General features: G+C 41.5%; 2 protein-coding genes across 4 annotated transcripts in view; both read left to right on the forward strand.

The window, feature by feature from the left end:
- On the forward strand, positions 1 to 20,381 carry ACOX1 (acyl-CoA oxidase 1). 3 transcript variants are annotated; one of them, XM_074889527.1, is made up of 14 exons: positions 1 to 167; positions 1,370 to 1,529; positions 7,311 to 7,471; positions 12,199 to 12,306; positions 12,828 to 12,947; positions 13,492 to 13,607; positions 13,807 to 13,976; positions 14,301 to 14,463; positions 15,169 to 15,359; positions 15,608 to 15,787; positions 16,429 to 16,534; positions 16,617 to 16,760; positions 17,621 to 17,827; positions 18,847 to 20,381. In XM_074889527.1, exons 1-14 carry the CDS (start codon positions 50 to 52, stop codon positions 18,895 to 18,897), a joined length of 1,995 nt encoding a protein of 664 aa, XP_074745628.1. In that variant the 5' UTR covers positions 1 to 49; the 3' UTR covers positions 18,898 to 20,381. The 3 variants fall into 3 exon arrangements, with proteins under 3 accessions (XP_074745628.1, XP_074745627.1, XP_074745629.1); XM_074889526.1 differs by lacking the exon at positions 7,311 to 7,471 and adding an exon at positions 10,334 to 10,494; XM_074889528.1 differs by lacking the exon at positions 1 to 167 and adding an exon at positions 10,334 to 10,494 and having other exon boundaries at positions 1,390 to 1,529.
- Positions 19,777 to 21,825, forward strand: part of FBF1 (Fas binding factor 1) — a 15,924-nt gene continuing 13,875 nt past the window's right edge. Inside the window, exon 1 of the mRNA XM_074889118.1 lies at positions 19,777 to 19,891. Within this exon, the coding sequence (XP_074745219.1) occupies positions 19,777 to 19,891 (115 nt within the window). The remainder of the gene's footprint in view (positions 19,892 to 21,825) is intronic.

Consider the following 21,825-nt stretch of genomic DNA (forward strand, 5'->3'; position numbering starts at 1 on the left):
GTCGAGGGGAGTCGTCGTCGTCGTCGTCGTCGTCGTCGTCGCCGCCGCGATGATGGTGATGAACGCGGACCTGCGGAGGGAGCGCGCCGCCGCCACCTTCCAGCCCGAGCTGCTCACCCACATCCTGGATGGCGGCGCTGAACGCACCCGCCGCCGCAAGGAAATCGGTGAGGGAGGCCCCGGGCGTGCCTCCCCCCTCCTCCCCGGCCCCGCGCTGAGGGCAGTGGGCCCGCGCTGAGGGCTGTGAGGAGGGGGAGGCAGCCCGCGGTGGGGTCTTGGGGGAGGCTGTGAGAGAGGAGGAGGAGGAGGTTTTAGGAGAGGGAAACCGGGAGAGGGGAGAGGCTGTGAGGAGAGGTGGGGACCCAAGAGGGCGCTTCCAGGGAGAGGGAGACTGGGTTAACGGGGGGGGGGGGGGGGGGGCGGCAACGTTTGAAGGTGGGAAGCCCCGGGGCAGATGAGGAGGAGGGAAGTTGTGGGGAGAGGGCGACCCGCAGCGGGGCAAGGAGGCTCTGGTGAGAGGGAGGCTGGAGAGGGGAAAGCTGTGAGGAGAGGGTTTGTAGGTGGGGGGGGCTGCCTGAAGGAAGGGGTTTTTATCTAATGGGTTAGAAGGGAACAGAAGCAGTGTTATGTCTCTGACGTCCCCTCTTCTCTCCTTCCCAGGGAGGATTTTGGCCCTAATAAACCAATGCCCTTTTTCCTCTGTCTTTCCCCTTCCTCCAGAGGGTGAGAGGCAGCTTCCCATGGGCATTCCTCTCGGGCCCTCTTCCCTTCTTTTTCCTTCCTGGTATGCTCTTGTCCAGCAGTACAAATATGACTTGCCTCTCACCCACCACTGCCATGATATGTGACATTAATGAAATACCTCCATCTTCTTTCTCTTCCCAGCCTGTGCTGGGGTGGAACTGTCAGAGGCTGGTGTTGTGTAATTTGTGTGCCAAAGGGGACACAGAAAGTCAGCGGTACATTGGCTTCCAGTCAGCACAGTGGGAATAATAGCTGTGCCCTTCTGCAAGGAGTTGTACGGGGATCAAAGTTCATGAGGCAGTCTGATCCAGCAGTAATGATGAGGATTTGAGATTGTTATTGAGGGGCCTGTAGGTCTTGCATCAGTGAATTAACCTTCTGCCAAGTCCAAAGTGCTCCTAACTTAAAATATGGTTTATGTGTGGAATGGGAGAGTCTTCTGTTTTCTCCCTCTCCAAGACCTCTGACTTTTTAATGATTTCATTAGCTTTTAATTTTATTTTTAATTTTCTGATATCTGTACCTTGAGGTACAGCAAGTAAAATGCTGAATTGTTCCTCACCCACTGTCTGTTGAGCCTTGTTGTGGAAACTGAGTTTATTTTGCTCTTCTGTTCTGTCCCCAGAGGCCTTAGTTATTAATGACCCTGACTTCCAGCACGAGGATTTGAACTTCCTGTCCCGTAGCCAGCGTTATGAGCAGGCCATCAGGAAGAGCTCTCTGATGGTGATGAAGTTAAGAGAACATGGAATTGCAGATCCAGATGAGATCTACTGGTTTAAAAGGTACCTAACTGTAGAGTTTGCTTCTTGTATGTACTTTGATCATCACCAAGGTCATTAGAGTTGTGCTTTTTTCCTATGTTTGCTGTCCAAAGGAAGCTAAAGACCTGTACGAAAGCCCGCTGAAGTTGGCTTCAGTGAATGTCAGATGAAACCCTGATTTCCTGAATATTGTATTTTCTCAGATTTTTGACTAGAAATGCACCATGAATAATGAGACCTTTTTTATAATGTATGATGCAGAAAGTAAAAAATGGGACTTGTAGTCTGATTTTTTTTTTTCCAAAAAGAATAAAAAAATATACTGAAATATTTTGAATCTGAATAGATCTGATGAGATTGCAGCTTCTAATGAAATCTCTTAAAGCTGATTACTTCATTTTGCACTTGGACCTAATAAAGTTGCATTACAGGCACACTTGAAAATATTCCAAGATAGTTTATAAGTTCTTGTTTATAACTGTCTGTCCTGTCTCACTCCTTCAAGCTCCTGCTACTATAGTGTTTCCCTTTGATCTAGAGGCTTTTTGTTGTATCTGACCTTTTGTTTATCTGGTAGTATTACCCTTGGATTAAGTTAATAAAAATAAAACTATCTTTACATCTGAATTTTGTTCCTTTCAGCTTGCAGGGAACTTAGTTCTGACTTGGAACTAAGTTGGGGAAATATATCAGTTAAGCTCATTCTGATATAATCAAACAGAAACTGCCTAACAGATTGCACAGTTCTAGAAATCTGGATGTAATACCATAAGTATATCCTCTGGCACATTAAATGAACATAGCACTTAAATAATGATCCAGTAGAATCACAAGCCTCCTCTGACTAGATTTGTAGAAAAGCTGTCATTGGCCTCAGGTCATGAGTATTGGGACTAGTTAGTTTAAATCATCTTGTCTGCTGTAGTTTTAATTTCAGAGAAATTGGTCTACACTGACCTGTGTCATGAAAGTTCTCGTGGAAGTAATGTATATGTTCTTTTGAAAATTGGCATCAGTGGACAATGATGACCAGAAAAAAGTTCAGTGACTGTATTAGATTCAGGTACTGCATGGCAGAAGTTAATCATTAATTTTTCCTACACAAGGATTATTGGAGGTGATAGGGAAGATTCTTCAACTATTTTTATGGAGAAAATTCAGAGAAGTCTATCCAGTATACCAGCTGGCAAACTTCAACAAAGCTTGCAATGTAAATGCCGTCTTTTGGTAGCATTACTGACAATATCTTATGAAAACAGGACTTTTCTGAAGCAGTCAAATGATAGATTCTAGTTTTGTCTTTCCATAAACTTATTTGGAAGTCAGCAATTCTTAATTTTAAATGAGTGAAAGCTTAGTATTTCATATAGGAACCAAATAATACACCTGTATCTTAGGTGATATGAAGAGGTGGGTGTGACTAGTCAGAATTCATGATCCAAAATCAACTGAAACAATGAGGAAGACTTACTTTTTTCAGAGTCAGTTGTAGACATTCAAGATTTCAAAAGATAATTGAAATTACTGTAGACTGACTGTATTTTCTAGTGTCTCATCTGATACCATGTAGAAGAGTGAAGAGCAGTAGATATGTTTCTTACCTGCAAGTGAAGTTTGTTTGCTCTAAGAACTGTGTGCTGTTCATATTCTAGATCTGAGTTCTTTACTACAATGTCTGGTGTTTGCAAGGGAGGATATTGTCTTACTGCTTCTTAATAAATGGAAGAAATGAAAGGATTATTTTTTTTTCATCCTTTGATTTCATTTGCATTTTAACATCTGTCCCCACTTTCTAACCTGCTGAGTGTCAAACATTTTTTTTTTTTTAAACTTGGTGAATTCCACCCAACTAGCAAAATTAAGTTTATTTCTATCACGTATCCAAACATGCTAATTGGTGCTAATTAGGAGGGACTTCATTTATGTAAAAGCTGACCTGGAGAAACTGTGTTTGGGTTCATTTGTTTTTCCAAACTGGGAGATTGAAAGGATATGGTGTTGTGACATGAAATGAGGTTGTACTTATTGTGATTGACCATCAGATTTTTACGTATGGAAGCTTAAGATATTTGGCCAATAATCCTTCATGCCTTGTGATTATCCCCAAACAGCAAGGACAGATTTACTTACATATGCAGTTTTTGAGAATTTTGAGCTAGTTGTTTTCCTGTAGCTTTTGTATACTACCAGAACTTCACTAGGTAGCTTTGCATCATGTCTGAACAACTTTATAGCTTGATTTATGAACAGGCAAGGAGAAATGCTTCTTCCTTCAGCTGTCCTGGAGTTATGCTTAAACAGTTGTTGCTACTGTGACATGTTGAACTGAATGTTCCTTCTTCCTGTTTCCATAAGGGCTTTGTTGCACTCAAAACCATAAGAGGATCTATTAAATATATTTAGAAGCCATTTTAATTGCTTCTCATCTAGTCAATTCTTCCTGTGTCTTAACATGTGTCAGCACTGCAGTTGCTGCTGTGACTACAGCTTTTGAAGACCAGCAGCCTTAAAGTGCCAGTATTTAAGACTTTTTTTTACAGTCTAACTGCAGCAAAATGTAAATCAGCATGAAAAATAGGAAATTGTTCTGATATGTAATGCTACACAGCTCTTTGAAGAGAGCAATCTGGTCAGTTTTAATTCACATTAAAGTTTAAATAACCATCGAGGAAAATGGGATTACATGAAGAAGTGAAAAACGGTTGGGAGAAGCTGGGTCACAGAAGAAGAGATCTGAGAGCTGCAAGTCAACAGACGATTCCTGTGTTTGTAAGCATTGAATGAATGTGCACTTTCCCTCTGAGAATTTGTCCTTACTTCTATTTTGACACTAAAATTAAGGCCTGGAGTAGCTTTCAGCAAATCAAACCAGAAAAACTGTAGCGGGGTCCTCCTAGCCACTGCTAAACTGATTTGGAGTGGATGAGTCTGACTTGAGTTTTTTGATACATCTGGGAAAGGAGTTCAGTACCATAGCATTTGTTAACTCTGAAGTGCAGTAAGCACAGGTCAGACATACCTCCTGCTCCTTCTCCACTGAGGCAATCCTTCTTGCTCTTCCTTGAGAGAGTTACCTCTAGAACTGCAAAAAGCTAGAGAAGTTTGTTTGCAGATTTTGCTTTAAAGTAAATGACCTCATTCTGTGACCCAGTTCTGCAGCCTGAGGATGTCTTGGCAATTGTTCATTTAGCTTTGGAGTATCTGAAGACATAGACTTTGCTTCGGTTGTACTCTGTTCACTGATGGATAGGCTTTCAAACTCACCTGTGAAATACAAGTGCTTTTTACTGTGTAGGTGGCATCGATTGCTGTGAAATTTGGAAAGATCTATGTTGCTAAAGTAGCATATTACTACACATCCTTCTCCCATAAGTGGATTTGGAACTGCAGCCCTTAACTCACTGATCGTTGTAGCAAGTCTGACTTCAGACCAGCAAGGCGCTCGCTGGCCGTTGATCGAATGGCTAGTGCTAGGTGTAGCTAGCTGCGTTCAGTCCTGAGGTAGTAAAGTACTTGAACTTACACAGGGCAGCCTTTGGAGAACAAGCTGTATAGGGAGTGGGAAATGCCAAGTGGGAATGTAGAAATTGGGAGGGGAAGGAGTAGGAGTTCAGAGAAAGAAAAAGGAAAGAAAACCGGTTGTTCCTCCCTTCACAGCTAGTACCTCCTCTTTTTGCCCTGTGTCATGAGGGAAACAGGATTCTGTCTTGTTGTCATTCAAGTTGTTAAAAGGCATGTTAAGAAAATCCTGATCATTCAGTGTGGAGCAGGCAGAGATGAAAAGTTTCTGCTGTAAATTAGCTGGCTTTCAGTTCTGCTTTCAGCTTTGTTAATGCAAGAAACTGTTAAAATGCTGCATGTTTGGTCAGTGAAATAGTATGACCTTCTGACACAGGGATGTTAAAGTATCTGCTTGCAAAATGTCATTCTTCTTATTCCTATCACAGAAGGTGCTAGTTAAGCATGAAATATCTGACACTTGCAATTAAACTTACTGATAGGTGGTGAAAGTTGCTGGTGTGACCTTTAAGAAGATTATTTTTTTTCTGGAGTGTTACCTTCAAAGAAGCAGTGTCTGACCTGATTTTTTTCTGACAGCAAAGCATGTGCTGCACCTTTTTCACAATTTCTTTCAATGGCTCCTGAAGACACACAAAGAACTATTCAAGCTCTTCCCAAGCTGCCCTGAAATAGTGTATTTCAAAGTCAGTGCTCATTTTCTCCCTGTAGGTTTGTCCTTTTTGGGCCCAAGGAGTAGATGCACAGTAATTGTGCTGTAGGCAGTGAGGAAGTAGAGGGTGCTGCTATTGCTCTGTGGGTCCTGGACTAAAAGAATAACCCACGTAGGAAACCACAAGAATGCTGAAAAATATTCCGTCTCGCTGTCCTTGTAGCATTTTTAAGGCCTTGGTCACCCTGATAACTTTGGCTTTGTAAACATGTGCTGCTGTAGATGATAGAATATTTTCTGGTAAGAGAACTCTCTGCCTCGATTTCAAGAACTCCAGACACTGTACCTGCACTCACACCAGATTAAAGCACAGTTAATACATTAATCATCAGCATTAGGTTACTTGATTACAATATTTGCTCCTGGAAAAACCCATGGCTCCTTCAGTCTTGTCCATTTAAAAACTGTTTCATTTAAAATAAGAGTCTTCAACATGCAGTTCGGTGGTGCTGAAGCAGCTTTGTCCTGCTTTCTCTCACCCTAAGGCTGGGTTTCACAGTTTGTACAGGAATCTGGTTTTGAATTATCAATTATTTACTCTCTGCTCCCAAGCACTCATTCATTCCAGGCATGGTGTAAAAGGCCAATCACCAATACTGCTGTAATTTGCCAAACTATATGCATAGCATCTTCTATGCAATGCAGATCTGTGTTGGCAACAAACTTAGATGTGCTTCCTGGGCAGGTATTAATACCTTGAGATAGAAAGATATATTTCCCTTTTAGGTATCTTGGGTAGGTGGGAGAGATCTTTTATGTAGGTGTTCGTGCAGTGTGCTCATTTTTTCCTCCTCCATCTTAGAGTTTGGATGGAATAAGCAAATGTGTAGAGTAGATTAAAGATGAAATAACTGTTCAGACTGCTGAACGTTGAAGGGAAGATGCTGTCGTTTACTACATAGCTTTTACACAGCGAAACTTTCCAGCATGTTTGTGTTACAGAGCTTGGTTTAATTGAGAATCTACTTTGACTGCCATTTTGGCTACTAAATTAATAGAGCTTTCTCTCATGAAATAACTTCTGTTTCGATGAAGCACACCTAAAATGTCTGATTTTCCTTCCGTTCCCTCCATCACTAGCCTGTAACAGTAATTTTAATTGAAGGTGAGTTCCTGATCTCACAACTGATAGAAGGAGTTACAGAGCTCTTCTGAAAAGCACCTGGTCACCTAAGAAGCCTTTTCCTTTTCAATACCTAGTGCTTCTAGCTAATAATGGCCTCATTCTAGGCTACCAGCAGCAGTGGGATTTATTCCCACCAAGCCTGAGAGATGGGGGAGAAAATTCATGTCCTCAGTTTTAAGTTCCCTGTGAATCTTTGTAGAATAATATTTTTCCAGTTGCATAGCAACAGCAGGATTTATGGGGTGAAGAAAATGCTTGAAAGAAACATTTATTTCCCCATTAGCATTGCTTCTGATGCCTCTATATTTGGAGGTCGTTTTTGGGACAGAAAAGTGTTGAAATAGGCAAAGCGAACGTTTGTCTTATGCTACAGTTGGAGAAAAGCCTTTCAGGATCACAGTAACAGTAAGACTGAGATCCAGATCCCTCTATTTCTCTCCTGTAGAACATGCTTGGGCAATTTTCCTGAACCTTTTGGTCTCCACTTCAGCATGTTTCAAAAAACCTTAGAGATCCAAACGACTGATGCTCAGAAGGAGAAATGGCTGCCCCTGGCCCGTGGAGTCAAGATAATTGGCACCTACGTCCAGACCGAAATGGGACATGGTTAGTTCCCTTCAGGGATCGATGGGTAACCTCTTTTCTGTAACTCCAGTTTGTAAATTGATGATGCTCCCTAGGTAAATCTAAAAGGGGAAAGATAAAATGGTTTGGTTAACTGTTGATGTTTCCTGCCCTGTAGTCGGACAGCTGCTTCATTCCACATCCTAACAATCACAGTTAGTTTTGGTCTTTTCCAGAATGCACCTCTTAGCTGATCACTGACTTTGTAGTTGTTAACCATTGTTCTAAGCCCTGGGAGTCTGAATTTCACTTGAACTGGCTGGAACGTGTCAGTCAACAGTTCTGTGGTTTTTATTTTTGCCTGAATTTGGGGCATGTGTATCTCATAGTTCTTAGTGTATGACTGGCCTGCATAAACGTGTCAGAAGTGTACTTTCAGATGCAATGTAGCATGGTGAGATTGTGCATTTTTGTCTTGGAAAGTAAGGTATGCTTTGCCCCAAGCGCTTTTCTTCCAGATGCTACTCCATTGCAGCTGTACAACTTCACAGAATGATCTTGGTTTCAGAGAAGAAAAACATCTTACTCCTACTGTTGTTGAAAACAACTTTCACTTCGTCAAATGGAAGAACATTTAATGGATCATAAAACAGTCTTTTAGCCCAGAACCTGGAATTATGGTTACTAAATATCAGCAAGAATAGCTGAACAAATCAAAGACTTTAGTGCTTGTGCTGGCATCTAAACTTGGAAGGCATGATATGTACAAGTCTGGACAATCGCAAAAATTAGATGTTAATGCCAATTGCCTGGCTGTTCAGTTACAGCAGCTCGTGGTAGCTGAAACGTTTGTAGAAGATGCAATGAGGGAAAACCCTGTCATCTGTTGTGCTTGGGAGAGACGGCGTGAGCAAACCTAGCTCAACACCAGAAGCTGAGACAACCGAATGGCAACACTAAATGCCTGCTGACCTTGTTTGCTTTTCACACCAGCTTCTTTAAATCAGACACACATCCACACCAAAGTGATTTATTTTAGTTGATATTTCACATTAGATCGTTGCACTTTCTTGCCTGGTGATGGTCTGATTTCCTTATAGTTGTCATGTTGTTTGATAGAATTAGTATTTTGGCACTTAATAGAACTCATATGGTGTTAGAATGGTAAATATATTTTCCATGCTGCACAATTAAAATGCAACCATTTGGCATTCCTGCTGTGAATGTTGAGTTTCTAACTACTTCATCAGTAAAGCTTTTGCAGTAATTGTCACTGAACTCTGCTTAAATTAATCCTGATGTTTAGAAACTGGTGATGGGGAAACGGACCTCTGGATTATTGAATTGAATCCTAGCTTGGATGTGTAGTTACTCAATTTTATCTTAGTGAGTACCTACTTGGTAACCTGTGTTGATTTTAACCTACTCCACAGTGAATAAGTCTCTCAAAAATAAAAGAAAGAGAAAGCACAAATAGCACAGGGCTGAAAGAAAACAAGAAGCAGTAATGAACATAAAATACTGTACTGTTTCTACCTGGTTTATGCCTATTGCTAGTAAATAAGGATTTTTTTTTTGTCTTTGACTGTGAGCTGTGTACTTCTCACCAGTACTGGACTCACTTAAAATCTGATATTCCTGGTAATCCATTAGCCCTCTATTGAGCTTGGTCACTGTTCAGTCAAAAAGCTTAGAAAACGTTGCTGCTGGGTTTATTAGATGGTTGGATTTATTTGTAGGTGCCTGAGAATATCAAAGAAAAGACCTGCAGTTCTTAGGAAGCTCTAGGAATAGAGCTAGTTCATATTAATGGCTGTTTAGAAGGCAACACAGAAATACATTCTTCCCACTTTGAGAATGCCAACTGAGTTTGAGCTAAACTCAGATCAGTGCTCTTTCCATAATGCATATCTCATATGTTTATTAATATTATTTCTATCATATATTAATATATTCCTGTTAAAGACCAATTACATTAATGGACCAGATGGACAACCTTTGTAGAGAAGGTACTGATCCTCAATCTGTATCCCCACTATTTTAATACTCAAAGCTATCAATATTTAAAGGCATTTAATTCTTTATATCAAAAAGCTTAATAGACCATTTAGCTCCCTCTTTGACAGAACTTGAAGAGTAATTCTAATGAAACGTGTTTAACTGGAGATACTTTGTGCTGGTGATTTACAGGTTGAAAAATGTTAGCTTTCTTGCCAGGTTGTTTATGTTCACCACTTTGACTTACACATGCAGAGCACTGTCCTTTTAAGAGAGCTTTTAAAAACAGCAAAAGTGGAAGGGAGTTGAGTTGAAATGCAATATATGCTAGTTGTGTCTGATCTTTAATAAAAAGTGAAGTAGGCTTTCCTTTTTTAAAAAAAGTTCAGTGAGAACCTAGCTCATTCAGCTTGATAAGCTGGCACATCTGTCAGGTTGTACCCTCAAACCATGGGGGAAAAATCTGTATCTTTGGGTGAAGGCTGGCTTCAGCCAGCCAGATCACATCTTCAACAAGCTGACATTCTGACTCAGACTGTTTAACTTAGGAATGCTCTTGTTTTCAAACCATAGTGAAGGTCTGGTCTGTCTTTTGCTTTGGGTTAATCTTTTTTTTATCAATCATGGTGCATCAAAAATACAGGATCGTTGGCAATGCATTTTATGTATGATTAGAAAGAAATACACTGCAGCATTTTTATTTCAGAATAAGTGTAATTCCTTATTATTCAAGCCTGAGAAAAGGACAGTGCTCTGGCTTTCTAAAATACACTTGCTGAATTCTGATTTACACATGAATCTTTTTTTTTTCTTTTTGTCTCTTCCTGAATTCACCACAAATCCTCATGCTTGCTTCCCTCCCATAACATCCCCTTCACACTCCCATCCCATGAAACTTCTTCACAGCTTTATTCATCGTGGACGTCCTGAGCCTCTGGACCTTCATCTGGGCATGTTCCTCCCCACCCTTCTCACCCAGGCAACCCCAGAGCAGCAGGATCGCTTCTTCATGCCTGCCTGGAACCTGGAGATCATTGGCACTTATGCCCAGACTGAAATGGGACATGGTACAGTACATTCACTAATGCTATTTCTAAGAATGGCTTTGTGTACAAAGGATTCCCCTGCCTGGGAAAAATGGTGTGTGTTTACCCCACAGTCTTTACGCATGCAGTTGTGGCTAGAGGGAAAAGTGGACTGTCTCTGAAATTTTTAATATGTCATTATGCCACATGCTGCTTCCCCTTTTTTTTTCCTCCTATGGGAGAGTTTGATGTCTGTAGTTCTATACATGAGCAATCCCAGGTGCTCCTCTTGTGCCGTTCAGACCGGTATAGATTATTGCATATGGCTATGGTGATGTCAACTTGATGACATCTGTTCATTTCTACACTTACCATTCTTTCCAGTGTGATTTCTGCTATGCTCTACTTAACATTCAGTGTGAAGACAAAAGGACAGAGCTTTAAGGTATTGAAAGAGATGCCAAAAAAAAGAATCGCTTGTCACCTTGGAGCTGACCTTGGATCAGAGAACATGTCAATGACTTAGTTCCAATGCTCATGTTTTGTTCCCCCAGTTCTTTAGTTCACTCCCATGTTTCCTTTTTAATTGAACCATGAAATGTTTTTGGTTTGGTTGTGGTTTTAATTCTCTGTCTTGAGTAGATTTTGTTCTTTGTTGCTGTTATTTTGCTTTCAAGCTTTGAAATGGATTTTGGTAACTCCAGCAGTATTGTGAATGCAACACTTTTAATCCAAGTTTCAAAGGGAGCATATTTTGCCTTGGGAAACTTTAATTTTGACATCTGAGAGTTGCAGATGAGAATTACTTAAATTGAGCAGATTCACCTTTGTGCTGAAGTGAAATGTAGAGACTGTATGAAGCATAAAGTAACTGCAAGTCTGTGGAGAATCTCTGGCAACTAGTGAGGTTTGAAGATCCTTTACCAGCAAAGTAAGTCTGCGTTAAGCTGCCTGTGGATGTCTACCATTAACTCCATGCTCTGGAAACATGATTGCATAAAGGTGATAATCCTTTTTCATGTTGCAGCTCTTGTGTAGAGTCTAGTTTAAGCAAGCAGGCCTGGTGAGTTGGGTTTTCTTTTACACATGCAGGGACAATGCCACTACTGAGACAGTGTGTGTGAAGCAAAGAGTTGGGGGCAAAAGACAGAGTGTTCCTGGAATTGTTACCTTCATCTCTTTGCAGTCTCTTCATCTACCTGCATCAGTACCCTAGCACATGCATGCCATTACTTGCTGTCTTGGAGCTATGGATGATCTTGTTTGGGAGAAACTGCTCCATCAAGTGAGGAAAATGTAGGCCTGATGAGGGAATGAAGAGATGATGGGTACTACTTATTTGATCGTGTGGCTGAAAAGTATATTTTTTATTTTGCAATTTAATCAGATTGCAGTTTTAACAAAATTCAGGTGAGCCTGTTTTTGTGGACCTTTTTAACTGAGAAAGGGCTTCTGGTGTGTAACAGCAAAAAGGTGTCAGATTGGAGGTGCTTGGAAAACTAGTCTTAGACCACTGGGCAAAAAAACCCAACATGTTTTCTGAGAATTGGCTTCAGGTCCCAGAACATGGTCCGACTCTCACTTGTTCTTCCTTAATTGGTTGATAGTTAGTCCTCTGTATAGCCTAAAAGCAAAGTTAAAATTTGTACACTACTACTGGAGTTCAACTTTCCATTGTCCAATTCTGTCCTTGTCTCTGTTTTGTGAGTGACGTTCTGCCAAAACAATGTGTTTACTTACTTTCAGGAACTCATCTTCGGGGTCTAGAAACAACAGCTACTTATGACCCTGCTACCCAGGAATTCATCCTCAACAGCCCCACTGTGACCTCCATTAAGTGGTGGCCGGGTGGACGTAAGTGCATCACTGTGTCTAAATCTGGAAGATGTATGGCAGAACTTCCTGAGGGGATGTCATGTATTATAGCTACAGAATGATGGTTGAAAGTTGATCCAAAGAGTTGGCTGAAAGGCAGTTACTCTTGCACAAGTCACAGACTTGTCAGAGCCTACTAAACTTTGGATTATCTGTGTGCTGTGAATTGTTTCTCAGAATCATTCATGCCATATGGATTTGATGTAAATTTTGATGGGTTATATCAAAATCTTTATACCTCCTTCAGCTCCACTGTCAGGTTTGACAAGGACTTGGTATTGTATAGTCAAGAGAATCATATTGTGCAAATTTCATTGGCTTGAGCAACATTGTTTGTCTAGCTCTAGAATTTGGATGTTAACCAGTGCTGTAAATCTGATTTTCTAACGTGTGATGTAGTTAAGGTAGTCTCAGATCCTGCTTTAAGGTAAGAGACTGTGTGTATATAAGTATGTTGACAGGTTTTTTTTTTTTCCTTCTGATTCCCACTCCTTTTGCAGTTGGAAAGACGTCGAACCATGCCATTGTTCTGGCTCAGCTCTACACTCAGGGCCAGTGCAAAGGGCTCCACGCCTTCATTGTTCCCATACGGCAGCTGGGCACCCATGAACCCTTGCCAGGTAAAAATTAATGTTAAAGTTTAGCACTCATGGAATACGTTAGATCCGTTTCTCTCCAGCTATACGCAGCTGCATGTCTCTTGTTAATGTACATGGCTTATTTCAGTGAGTAGTTAGTAGGTCACAGGGCTTAAAGAAGTCTTATGACTGAACTAACACTAAGTCACCTCTCATGTCACGCTTGCAATGTGAAGGTTAGTTTGGGATTTGATTCAGTCCCAGTGTTTCCCAGCTATGCATTCTGTGAGGCAGCATGTCCTACTTTCTAAAAGGGAAAGAATCCCTTTCATCATTGTCTAGCTAGAAGTGAGTGCGATGATATTTAGAGACAGCTTCCCCAGTGACTGCATAGTAGGACTGCCTATAAATTATGAAGATCCCCATGTTTTGATGTCCACTTTTCCATCAAAGAGATTAAGTTCCTAGTCAGCTATTATTCCTAACGATGCCAGGACTTGCTAGAAAACTAAACAGTCTCTTTATTGGAGCTCTTGTGTGGTGTTTAGTTCCTATTTCTTAATGCAAGTGGCTTTGTCTGTGGCAGGTATTACAGTGGGTGACATTGGGCCAAAATTCGGTTATGATGAAATGGATAATGGCTACCTGAAAATGGACAACTTCAGAATTCCTCGGGAAAACATGCTGATGAAATATGCCCAGGTAAAGCAGTGAATTTCAGCATGTGCTGTTAGAAATGGACACTTCAGATGCTCTTGCATGCTTGAATAGGTACCACCAAGATTGTAGGTTGCTTGTAAGTGCTACTTGATGAGTTTAGAGCTTGAGATGTGAACATGTAAAAGGGAGGAAACTTCAAAAATCAACAGGCTGTTGTTTTGGGTTTTTTTTTCCTTGGTAGGTTGAACCAGATGGCACCTATGTGAAACCACTCAGTGACAAGCTGACCTATGGGACCATGGTGTTCATCCGATCTCTCATTGTGGGCGATTCAGCTCGCTCCCTGTCCCGGGCTTGTACCATTGCCATCCGCTACAGTGCGGTGAGACACCAGTCTGAGCTAAAGCCAGGGTAAGCGTGGTGAAATAAGAGCAGCCTTAAGTGCTGAGCAAAAATTCTCAGATGCTGGAGAGAAGAAGGACTGTGGTTGATGTTTGTTTTGGCACTTGATAGTTTCAGATCACTTTCGTCCTGAGAAGGGAGTGATCTTTTCATTCTTGACTGCCAAAATGCCTTCCCCCCTGCCAGAGGCTTTTGCTGTATCATCTTAGAGAGTCTGGCTTGATATGGATGCAGCTTGTACTATCCAAGTGGAGAACCTACTTAGAGTCAAATAGGAATTCTGCAGCAGTTTGCTAGCCACTGGCATACTAACTTGTCTGTATCTTGCTCTAGAGAACCAGAACCCCAGATCTTGGATTATCAGACCCAACAATACAAACTCTTTCCTCTCCTGGCAACAGCATATGCTTTTCATTTTGTGGGAGCCTACATTAAAAACACCTATCATCGTATTAGTGGAGACATCCATGAAGGAGATCTGAGTGAGCTGCCAGAGGTAGTGTGTCCTCTGATTTTATGTAAGGTTTCTTTACAGCACAGGAGAAAAGGCAGCAAGCCGTTTTGGGTTTCGCTTATGAGACATCTTGTAATTCTTTAGATTCAGAGATCCCAAGCCCAGTATGTGCTGGTGACTTTTATTTCTTTATTTGCACTATTTATTTAGCAGCCTTTTACAAAAAAAATAGGAAGTGATGCACAGTGAGAAAGCTACTGAGATTATATTTTTTTTAAAAAGGTAACTTTCCAGGAATGATGGTGTATTGCTTGAGTGGAGTTAAGAGTGGTCTTATGCTTGTGCTGTAGCTTTTTGATTGTTCTTCCAAGTCACTAGGGTGGAATTGGTGTGTTAATCAAAGGTATTGGTACTATACTGAGGGGTTAGGGTTATAAAATGTCAGTTTTCAGTTAGGGATTCTGTCTGAGAACCTAATGTGACAATAGGCAATTGAAAACAGTCTTGTACATAATGCATAGTGACAGAAAGGATGGGGTACTCAGAAGGAATCTTTACATGTACTGAGGCTTTTATATAAATAGTTCAGCTCAGGAAAGAGTCCTTACAAGAAAAACAAGACCCTGTGGGACACTGGAAGGATGGTGTTGACTCTGTTTTCTGGGAGTTTTAGTACTTAGCATGTATGTATGCAAGTTGAGAATGGAAAATTAAAAAATCTAACCTAGCTTTGCTTTTGTCCATCAGCTCCATGCGCTGACAGCAGGGCTGAAGGCGTTCACTTCCTGGACTGCCAATGCTGGTATCGAGGAATGTCGGATGGCATGTGGTGGGCATGGCTACTCCCGCTGCAGCGGCATTCCTGACATATATGTCACATTCACCCCATCTTGCACCTATGAGGGAGAAAACACAGTCATGATGCTGCAGACAGCGAGGTATGGTAGCTTCTCTCCAGAGACATTCTTGCCTTGGCATTATGGTCTTTGTAGCTGGAGGGATGAGCAGAAGAGTATCCTGTATTACCATGAAACTGGTGTCTCATATTTCTGTCCCTTGCCCTATTTTTGACAGAAAAGTATATGCCTACAACTGTTCTTTGCTAGTCTGACCCTAGGTAAGATGACTTCTCTCCATTCACACGACTCATGAGTTCAGAGTTGCTATTTGTTGTTTCTATTTTCAGGTTCCTTGTCAAAAGCTACACCCAAGTTAGTTCTGGGCAGCAGGTTACTGGCATGGTGTCCTACCTTAACGATCTCTCCAGGCAACGCATTCAGCCACAGCATGTGGCTGCCAGGGCTGTGACTGTGCGGCTCAATGATCCCATCAGCTTGGTAGAGGCCTACAAAGCACGTGCTGCCCGGTGAGTTCGCACTTGCCAGACTGAACCAAGCACCAATAAAATTGTGTGTCTTGGGAGATGGTAGCGATGCGCTGCCCTGTTAGTGTTAGGTTTTCAGGACGTGGTTTGCAAAGCTTGGCTCCATGTGTTGTTTTCAAGAAGTGACATGCTTTACTACGTTGGGTCAGTGTTAAGTGCTCTGAGGTTACAAGAGGCTACATACAGCCTCTGCATAGCATAGTTATTCTACTCTGTTCCATTTTGATATATCTTTTTTTAATTTAAATGTAAAGTATATTTGAGCATACAAATACCAACGTTGTTCAAACTGCTCAGAGATCTATCTGGAGAGAAACTATCCTGATATTAAAGCCTGTGGTGAAGGAAGTGTGAAAGTAGAACAGATACCTAAATGCAAGTAAGTATTCAAGCACCACAAATGTGCTGTCAAATGTCATCTTACCCCTCTGTAGCTGTGTTCCAGCTGCAGCAATGATAGGGGTTTGAGAGCCACAGCCGCTCACTCCAGGCAATGTATTCAGTCCTGGCACACGACCTCTGAGTTCTGATGTGTTAGACTGAAATTCATATGAATTCAATGTACATAATCTTGTTAATGTGGTGTTATTGTATAACCTGTTTTTCTTCCTTTTATGAAATAGGCTTGTAGAAGCTGCAGCAAAGAATTTGCAAGCTGAACTGAACCACAGAAAGAGCAAGGAGGATGCCTGGAATAGAACTTCTGTTGATCTTGTGCGAGCATCTGAGGTCAGTGATGTGCCTGATAAAGAAACAGACTAGAAGAGCTTCTCTTCATGAACCTGATTCACCTTCCTTTCATCTCTTGTAGGCACACTGTCACTATGTGGTAGTGAAGCTTTTCACAGCAAAGCTGTCTGAGATCAGTAATGCAGCTGTCCGTGCTGTCCTGACTGAGCTGTGTCTCCTCTATGCGCTGTATGGCATCAGTAAGAACACAGGGGACTTCTTGCAGGTTGGTGTCTTTCTCCAACACTTTAAATTTCTAGAGCCAGAGTCACTGTTTGCAAAGATGCTTTAAGTGCAAAGTTGCATGAACGCTTAGGTGTGAGGTCTTGATGGTTGACTTCCAGAAGGCCTTTAGCAGTGTGGGTCTGGTGGAAGGCTCTTGTCAAGTTTCCCTTGTGATCTGCCAGAAGCAGAGTTAGATGATAAATGGTAACATGGCATCTGTCTAGGTTAGCTTAAATGTTTTCCAGTCAGTGACCAGGTGGTATATGTTAAAAAGCAAGGCATTAATAAAGGAGATGTAAGTTAGACATCATTGGAGAGCTGTGTGCATTGGTAAATTAGTGCACAAAAGGGAGATATTGGACTCCAAATCCTAACCCATCCTTCAGTGAATGGGTTTAAATTGTCAGGCATTACTTCTCTTCATTCTTTCAGTTTGAGAATGTATTTCTGCAGCAGTGTTTTGTTTTGTCTTCAGGTAGATTTGTATGTTTTCCTCTTTGCTGCTTACCAAAAAGTTCCCTGAAACCAGGAAGAATTTAATACACACACATGCACATTCTTCAAGAAAACTTGCTACTGAAGTTAACATACTCTCTAAAGAATGAGTCTCCCATCAAAGATAAACAGCTAGGCAGTATGGTGGGCTGTGCTGGGCATCTCCTTTTGCCTGTACACTGTGGCAGATTGCCAATTTACTAACTTAGCACTTAGAAAAAAACCCTAGTGTGTTACGAACTGCTGCATTTTGATGTGTGGGAAGGCTGATCTATGTTAGACCATAGTGGGGAGGGAAGGTTCTTGCGACTTGCATACTTTCTGATAATCTTTTTTTCTCCTCACCCCTGCCCCCCCCCCCCCCAGGCGGGTATTCTGACCGATGCCCAAATTACTCAAGTGAACCAGCATGTGAAAGAGCTCTTAGCTACAATTCGTCCCAACGCGGTGGCGCTGGTAGACTCCTTTGACTTTCATGATGTTCATCTTGGATCTGTGCTTGGCCGGTATGATGGCAATGTCTACGAGAACATGTTTGAGTGGGCTAAGAAGTCCCCACTGAACAAAACAGAGGTAAAGAAACTTTATTTCTTCATCTTTAGGTTACATGTGTCCAGAGAAACAAACCCAATTTAGGGTTTTTTAATTTTGATCCAGTGATCTTGGGGCATAATTAACGAAGGGGGAACAACAGTCACTAGTGGTAGTGAACCAAAACTAGCAACCTAATTATCTGTTTTCATTATATGTTCTTCAGTTACTCTCTGGTGTGTACCTCACATGCATCCCTGTGGGATACTTTTGAGTTTCTCAGTTGAGGGAGGAAGTCATAGTCTCCCTAGAGAAACAATGGAATAATCTCATTGAATTTAAAAGAAATTGTCACTTGCTGTTAATTCTGCTTAGTGACAGTAGCTGTGAAAACCCTACCTGTTTTCTGGCAAATCTTCCAGTACCTTCAGGCAGTAGTAGTGACTGGAGAAGAAAATAAATTGATCTCATGTAGTACTTAAGTGTCAGATGTTGCATATCTGCCCTAAGGCTGTAGCTACAGCTGAGCTAATAAAAGAAACTGAGCTGAGAAGAGTTAGTGTCCCTCTCCATCAGTCAAAACAGAACTCTAAATCCTGTCTTGGTGGCCTTTACTGCCTTTATTTGATTTGGACACACTATCTCCTACAAAGGGTTGCCAGACACTGTGGTTGCGTTTAAATCCCACCAGAACTTGCTCAATTTTTTGTGCTTCTAAAGTCAGTGGGGCTTAGGAGCTTCATTGCAGTCCCCTTAGGAGACCTCTGCCAGTTTTCTTTGAATTAAAATGCCAAAGAATTGTCTGTATGGATATAAGATGTCTTGCATTCTTTTTTCTTACAAGAAAGGTAGTGGGGAAGCTCTTTCTTCTGACTTATATTCTCATCCTTTGTGTCATATAGACACTCAAATATAGGATTTAGCTGGCTATTCTTAAATCCCCAAAATGCCTCTGATTAAAATTTCCCTAGTATAAAAACACACTGCAAGATGTAAAGAGCTAAAATTGTTTTAAAGCTCAGGTCTGACCTTGTTGTAACCGCTCTCTTGTTCTCTTACAGGTTCATGAGTCTTTCCACAAACACCTGAAGCCGATGCAAGCCAAGCTGTGAAGCCTGCTGGTTTTGTTATTTTTTTTTTTTAAATGCACGCTTCTCCTGACCTGAAAACTGGGTGTTTTCATCCTTTTTTCAGGCACCTAAATCAAACCTTTCAAATCCTGGTAGCTGTAGGACAGTGAATAATTGTAGCATTTCTTTCCACTTTTATAAATTGAGGAGGTGTTTGAGGAGAGTGCATAGGGATTGATGCCTGTTTTTAAAGTGCAATTATAATGGTAAAATTAACCTTTTAAAAATCTGGGAAAGCTTTATGGATTCATACAAGGATTGCTTTTGTGAAGCTGCTAACTAGAGAGAAGTTACTGTCAACTGGAAAGGTAGCAGGATTTTTTTTTACTAAATAGTTAACAGCCCTCAGGTAACAGCTTCTAATGAGCAGTTATGTCCTCCCCCAAGAAGCTCAATGTCACGATTTTTTTTTAAGATTAGCACCACCTCTCTCCTTGTTTGGCAAATAGTTAATGCTATCTAAAGCCTGTATAGTTTTGTGCACATGAATCTGCATGTGGCACTACTTTCCTGATGTAGCTGGGAAATAAATACCCATCCCTCTCTGGAGCTCTGCTTCATTCGTCTTTCCAGAAGACATCCTCATGTTTTCCAGTACCTCCTTCTTTCACTGCCCTGCAGAAACTCCTTTTGCCTGTGTGCCATCTCCAACACTGGCACCTTACTCTTTGTTAATGCTGCTCTGAGGAAAAAAAACAAGTAGTACTCATCAGCTACATGCTGATAATAGATGTTCCACCCTTCTTTTAACAGTTAGTATTTTTGTAGCACTATCTCAAAGCACTTTACAAACTTTAATTATGGTGATTTGATGTGAAAAACCACATGTAGTGGTAGAAACTGCAAATTTGACCTGGAATGATGAAGCCAGTATTTGACAGCAGAAATCAGTTGACCAAGGTCCTTGAGTCTTCAGATTGTTCTGGGATGTTCCTCTGGTTTTTAAAGGCATTCTTCAAGAAAATGACAATCCCAAGTGACATGTCCAGATTTTTTTTTCCTATCCATGCATTTCCAAGGAGCTTTCTCCAATTTGCTTAATTTTGGTTTTATATTGACTTGGGACTTGCACAGTGCTCTCTGGATTTAACAGGTGGAAGATTTAGCTTGTAACAGAACCTCCTGATGCCCAGTCAAATAAGTGCAACTACAACTAAGCAAAATCATTGCTGTTTTTCAACACCAGTAACTGTCCAGTAACAATAAAACCTCTTTTCACAACAGAGCAACTTTGAGCTTAAAATAATAAAAAGCTTCAGCATAAACCCAAATCCTGCAATTCTGAGGCAACATCTGAGAAGCTGGTTCTCTGGCAGCTTTGGTATCTGTTAGTCTCTAATTTTGGATCAGTTTTCTTGGATGAGTTTTTCCTGGCACTAACAATGATCAGACACAATGTTTGGCTCTACATGCAGTAGCTGAACAGAAATAAATGTTTAATTTTAAATAAAATAATTAAACTTGCCTTTTGGCTGCTGAGTCTTTCAGGTCGAATGGAACCACTGCTGTTCAGGATACCAGAGGAGGCAAAGGGCTTTGCCTTCCCTTTGTTCAGTAGAGCAGACTGCTGACCTGAGGAGGGATGATGGAGGAGCAGGTTAGAAATACGTTAATGAGAACAGTACTAGCTAACTATGTACAGATTTAATAAATTACAAGAATGTGTTTTCAGACAAAATGTCTTTCTTTCATGCATTGCCTTCAGTGGATCTTATTTAATGAAATAGGTGGAGTAGAATGAAGTATTCAAAAGGCCTTAAATTAGTTGAATTTTATTTGTTTTATTTCTAGTCTGAGCTTTCTGGCTTTGCTCTGCAGTGTTCTAGGGCAGCCAGCCCCGTCCCCCAGCTGTCCTCGCCTCTGCTGCAGCTCTCAACCACCGGAGGAATAAAACTGGCAGAGAGCAAAGCTGTCTGTGGCATGTTGCTCTCTATTGTTATGGTTCACAGGCCAACAAAGGCTGATCACCGCCAACAGCAAAGATTTAACAATAGTGTCTGGCAGCAGGAGCTTTAATTCATAGAAGCTATTTCTTTAAAGCTGTTTCCCTCTTTTTTTTGGAGTAGATAGTGATGTAATGGCAAATGCTGTACTTCCTTGCTCTTGGGGAGGATATTGTACACTCCTTTTTCCTCTTGCTGCCGTTAGTGGTGATACCTGAACGCCACAACCTGGTCTGACTTGCCATGTCTCATGGTCAGCAAACAGCATTCAAACTCTGTCAAATGGCCCTGTGTCCTCGTGAGGGCTTGTCCATCTTCGGGCAAAACGGGATGGTGCCATTTCCACGAGGGTTGAGTGACTTCCACTCAGTGACTTCCACTCAGTGACTTCCACTCAGTGACTTCCACTCAGTGACTTCCACTCAGTGACTTCCACGTCAAGTAATGACACTTGTGAGCTACACTGTTCTTGAAGAGTACTGAAAGGAGCAGTCTGTGACTGTGGTTTCCAGTCTGATTTGAATGACAGACTTAAAACTGTCACCTTGTGGTGAAGACTGTAGAAGGAGCCCGTGTTCCCACCGGGACTGGCAGTATCCACGGTGAAAGCCACAGTAGATGGGCCTGTGGGTTATAACATCTCAAAGGCAGATGTTTCCCCAGGGATTTTCAGAAAGTAATGTAAGTACAAGCAAACAAGGCAGGAGCAGGGCTGGCTTTGTCCTGTGCCCAGCTTTGGTTAAATGTGAGCTTTTTTTTTATTAACCTGAACTTGTAATGTTTCCAATTAGCCATTTACCAGCAATGCCAGTGCACCACACTGCAGAGGCTGTTGTGGTTGGATTTGCTACATCTTGCCCCTTTGGAGCAATGGTCACTAATTCAAGTTCAATTAATTACTGAACAGTCCTGGCTAGGCTGCAGGGACCTGCTCCAGCTGGGCTGTGCCCCGGGGCAGTGCCAGGTG

Source organism: Strix uralensis, chromosome 19 (assembly GCF_047716275.1).
Source record: "Strix uralensis isolate ZFMK-TIS-50842 chromosome 19, bStrUra1, whole genome shotgun sequence".
NCBI lineage: Eukaryota > Metazoa > Chordata > Aves > Strigiformes > Strigidae > Strix > Strix uralensis.

Bases quoted from the DNA above. Each gene is read 5' to 3' on its own strand.
- ACOX1 (XM_074889527.1), top strand. From the start codon at position 50: ATGATGGTGATGAACGCGGACCTGCGGAGGGAGCGCGCCGCCGCCACC. The intron at 1,530-7,310 runs GTACCTAACTGT...TCTCTCCTGTAG, and splicing joins GAGATCTACTGGTTTAAAAG to AACATGCTTGGGCAATTTTC. The intron at 13,608-13,806 runs GTAAAGCAGTGA...TTTCCTTGGTAG, and splicing joins TGCTGATGAAATATGCCCAG to GTTGAACCAGATGGCACCTA.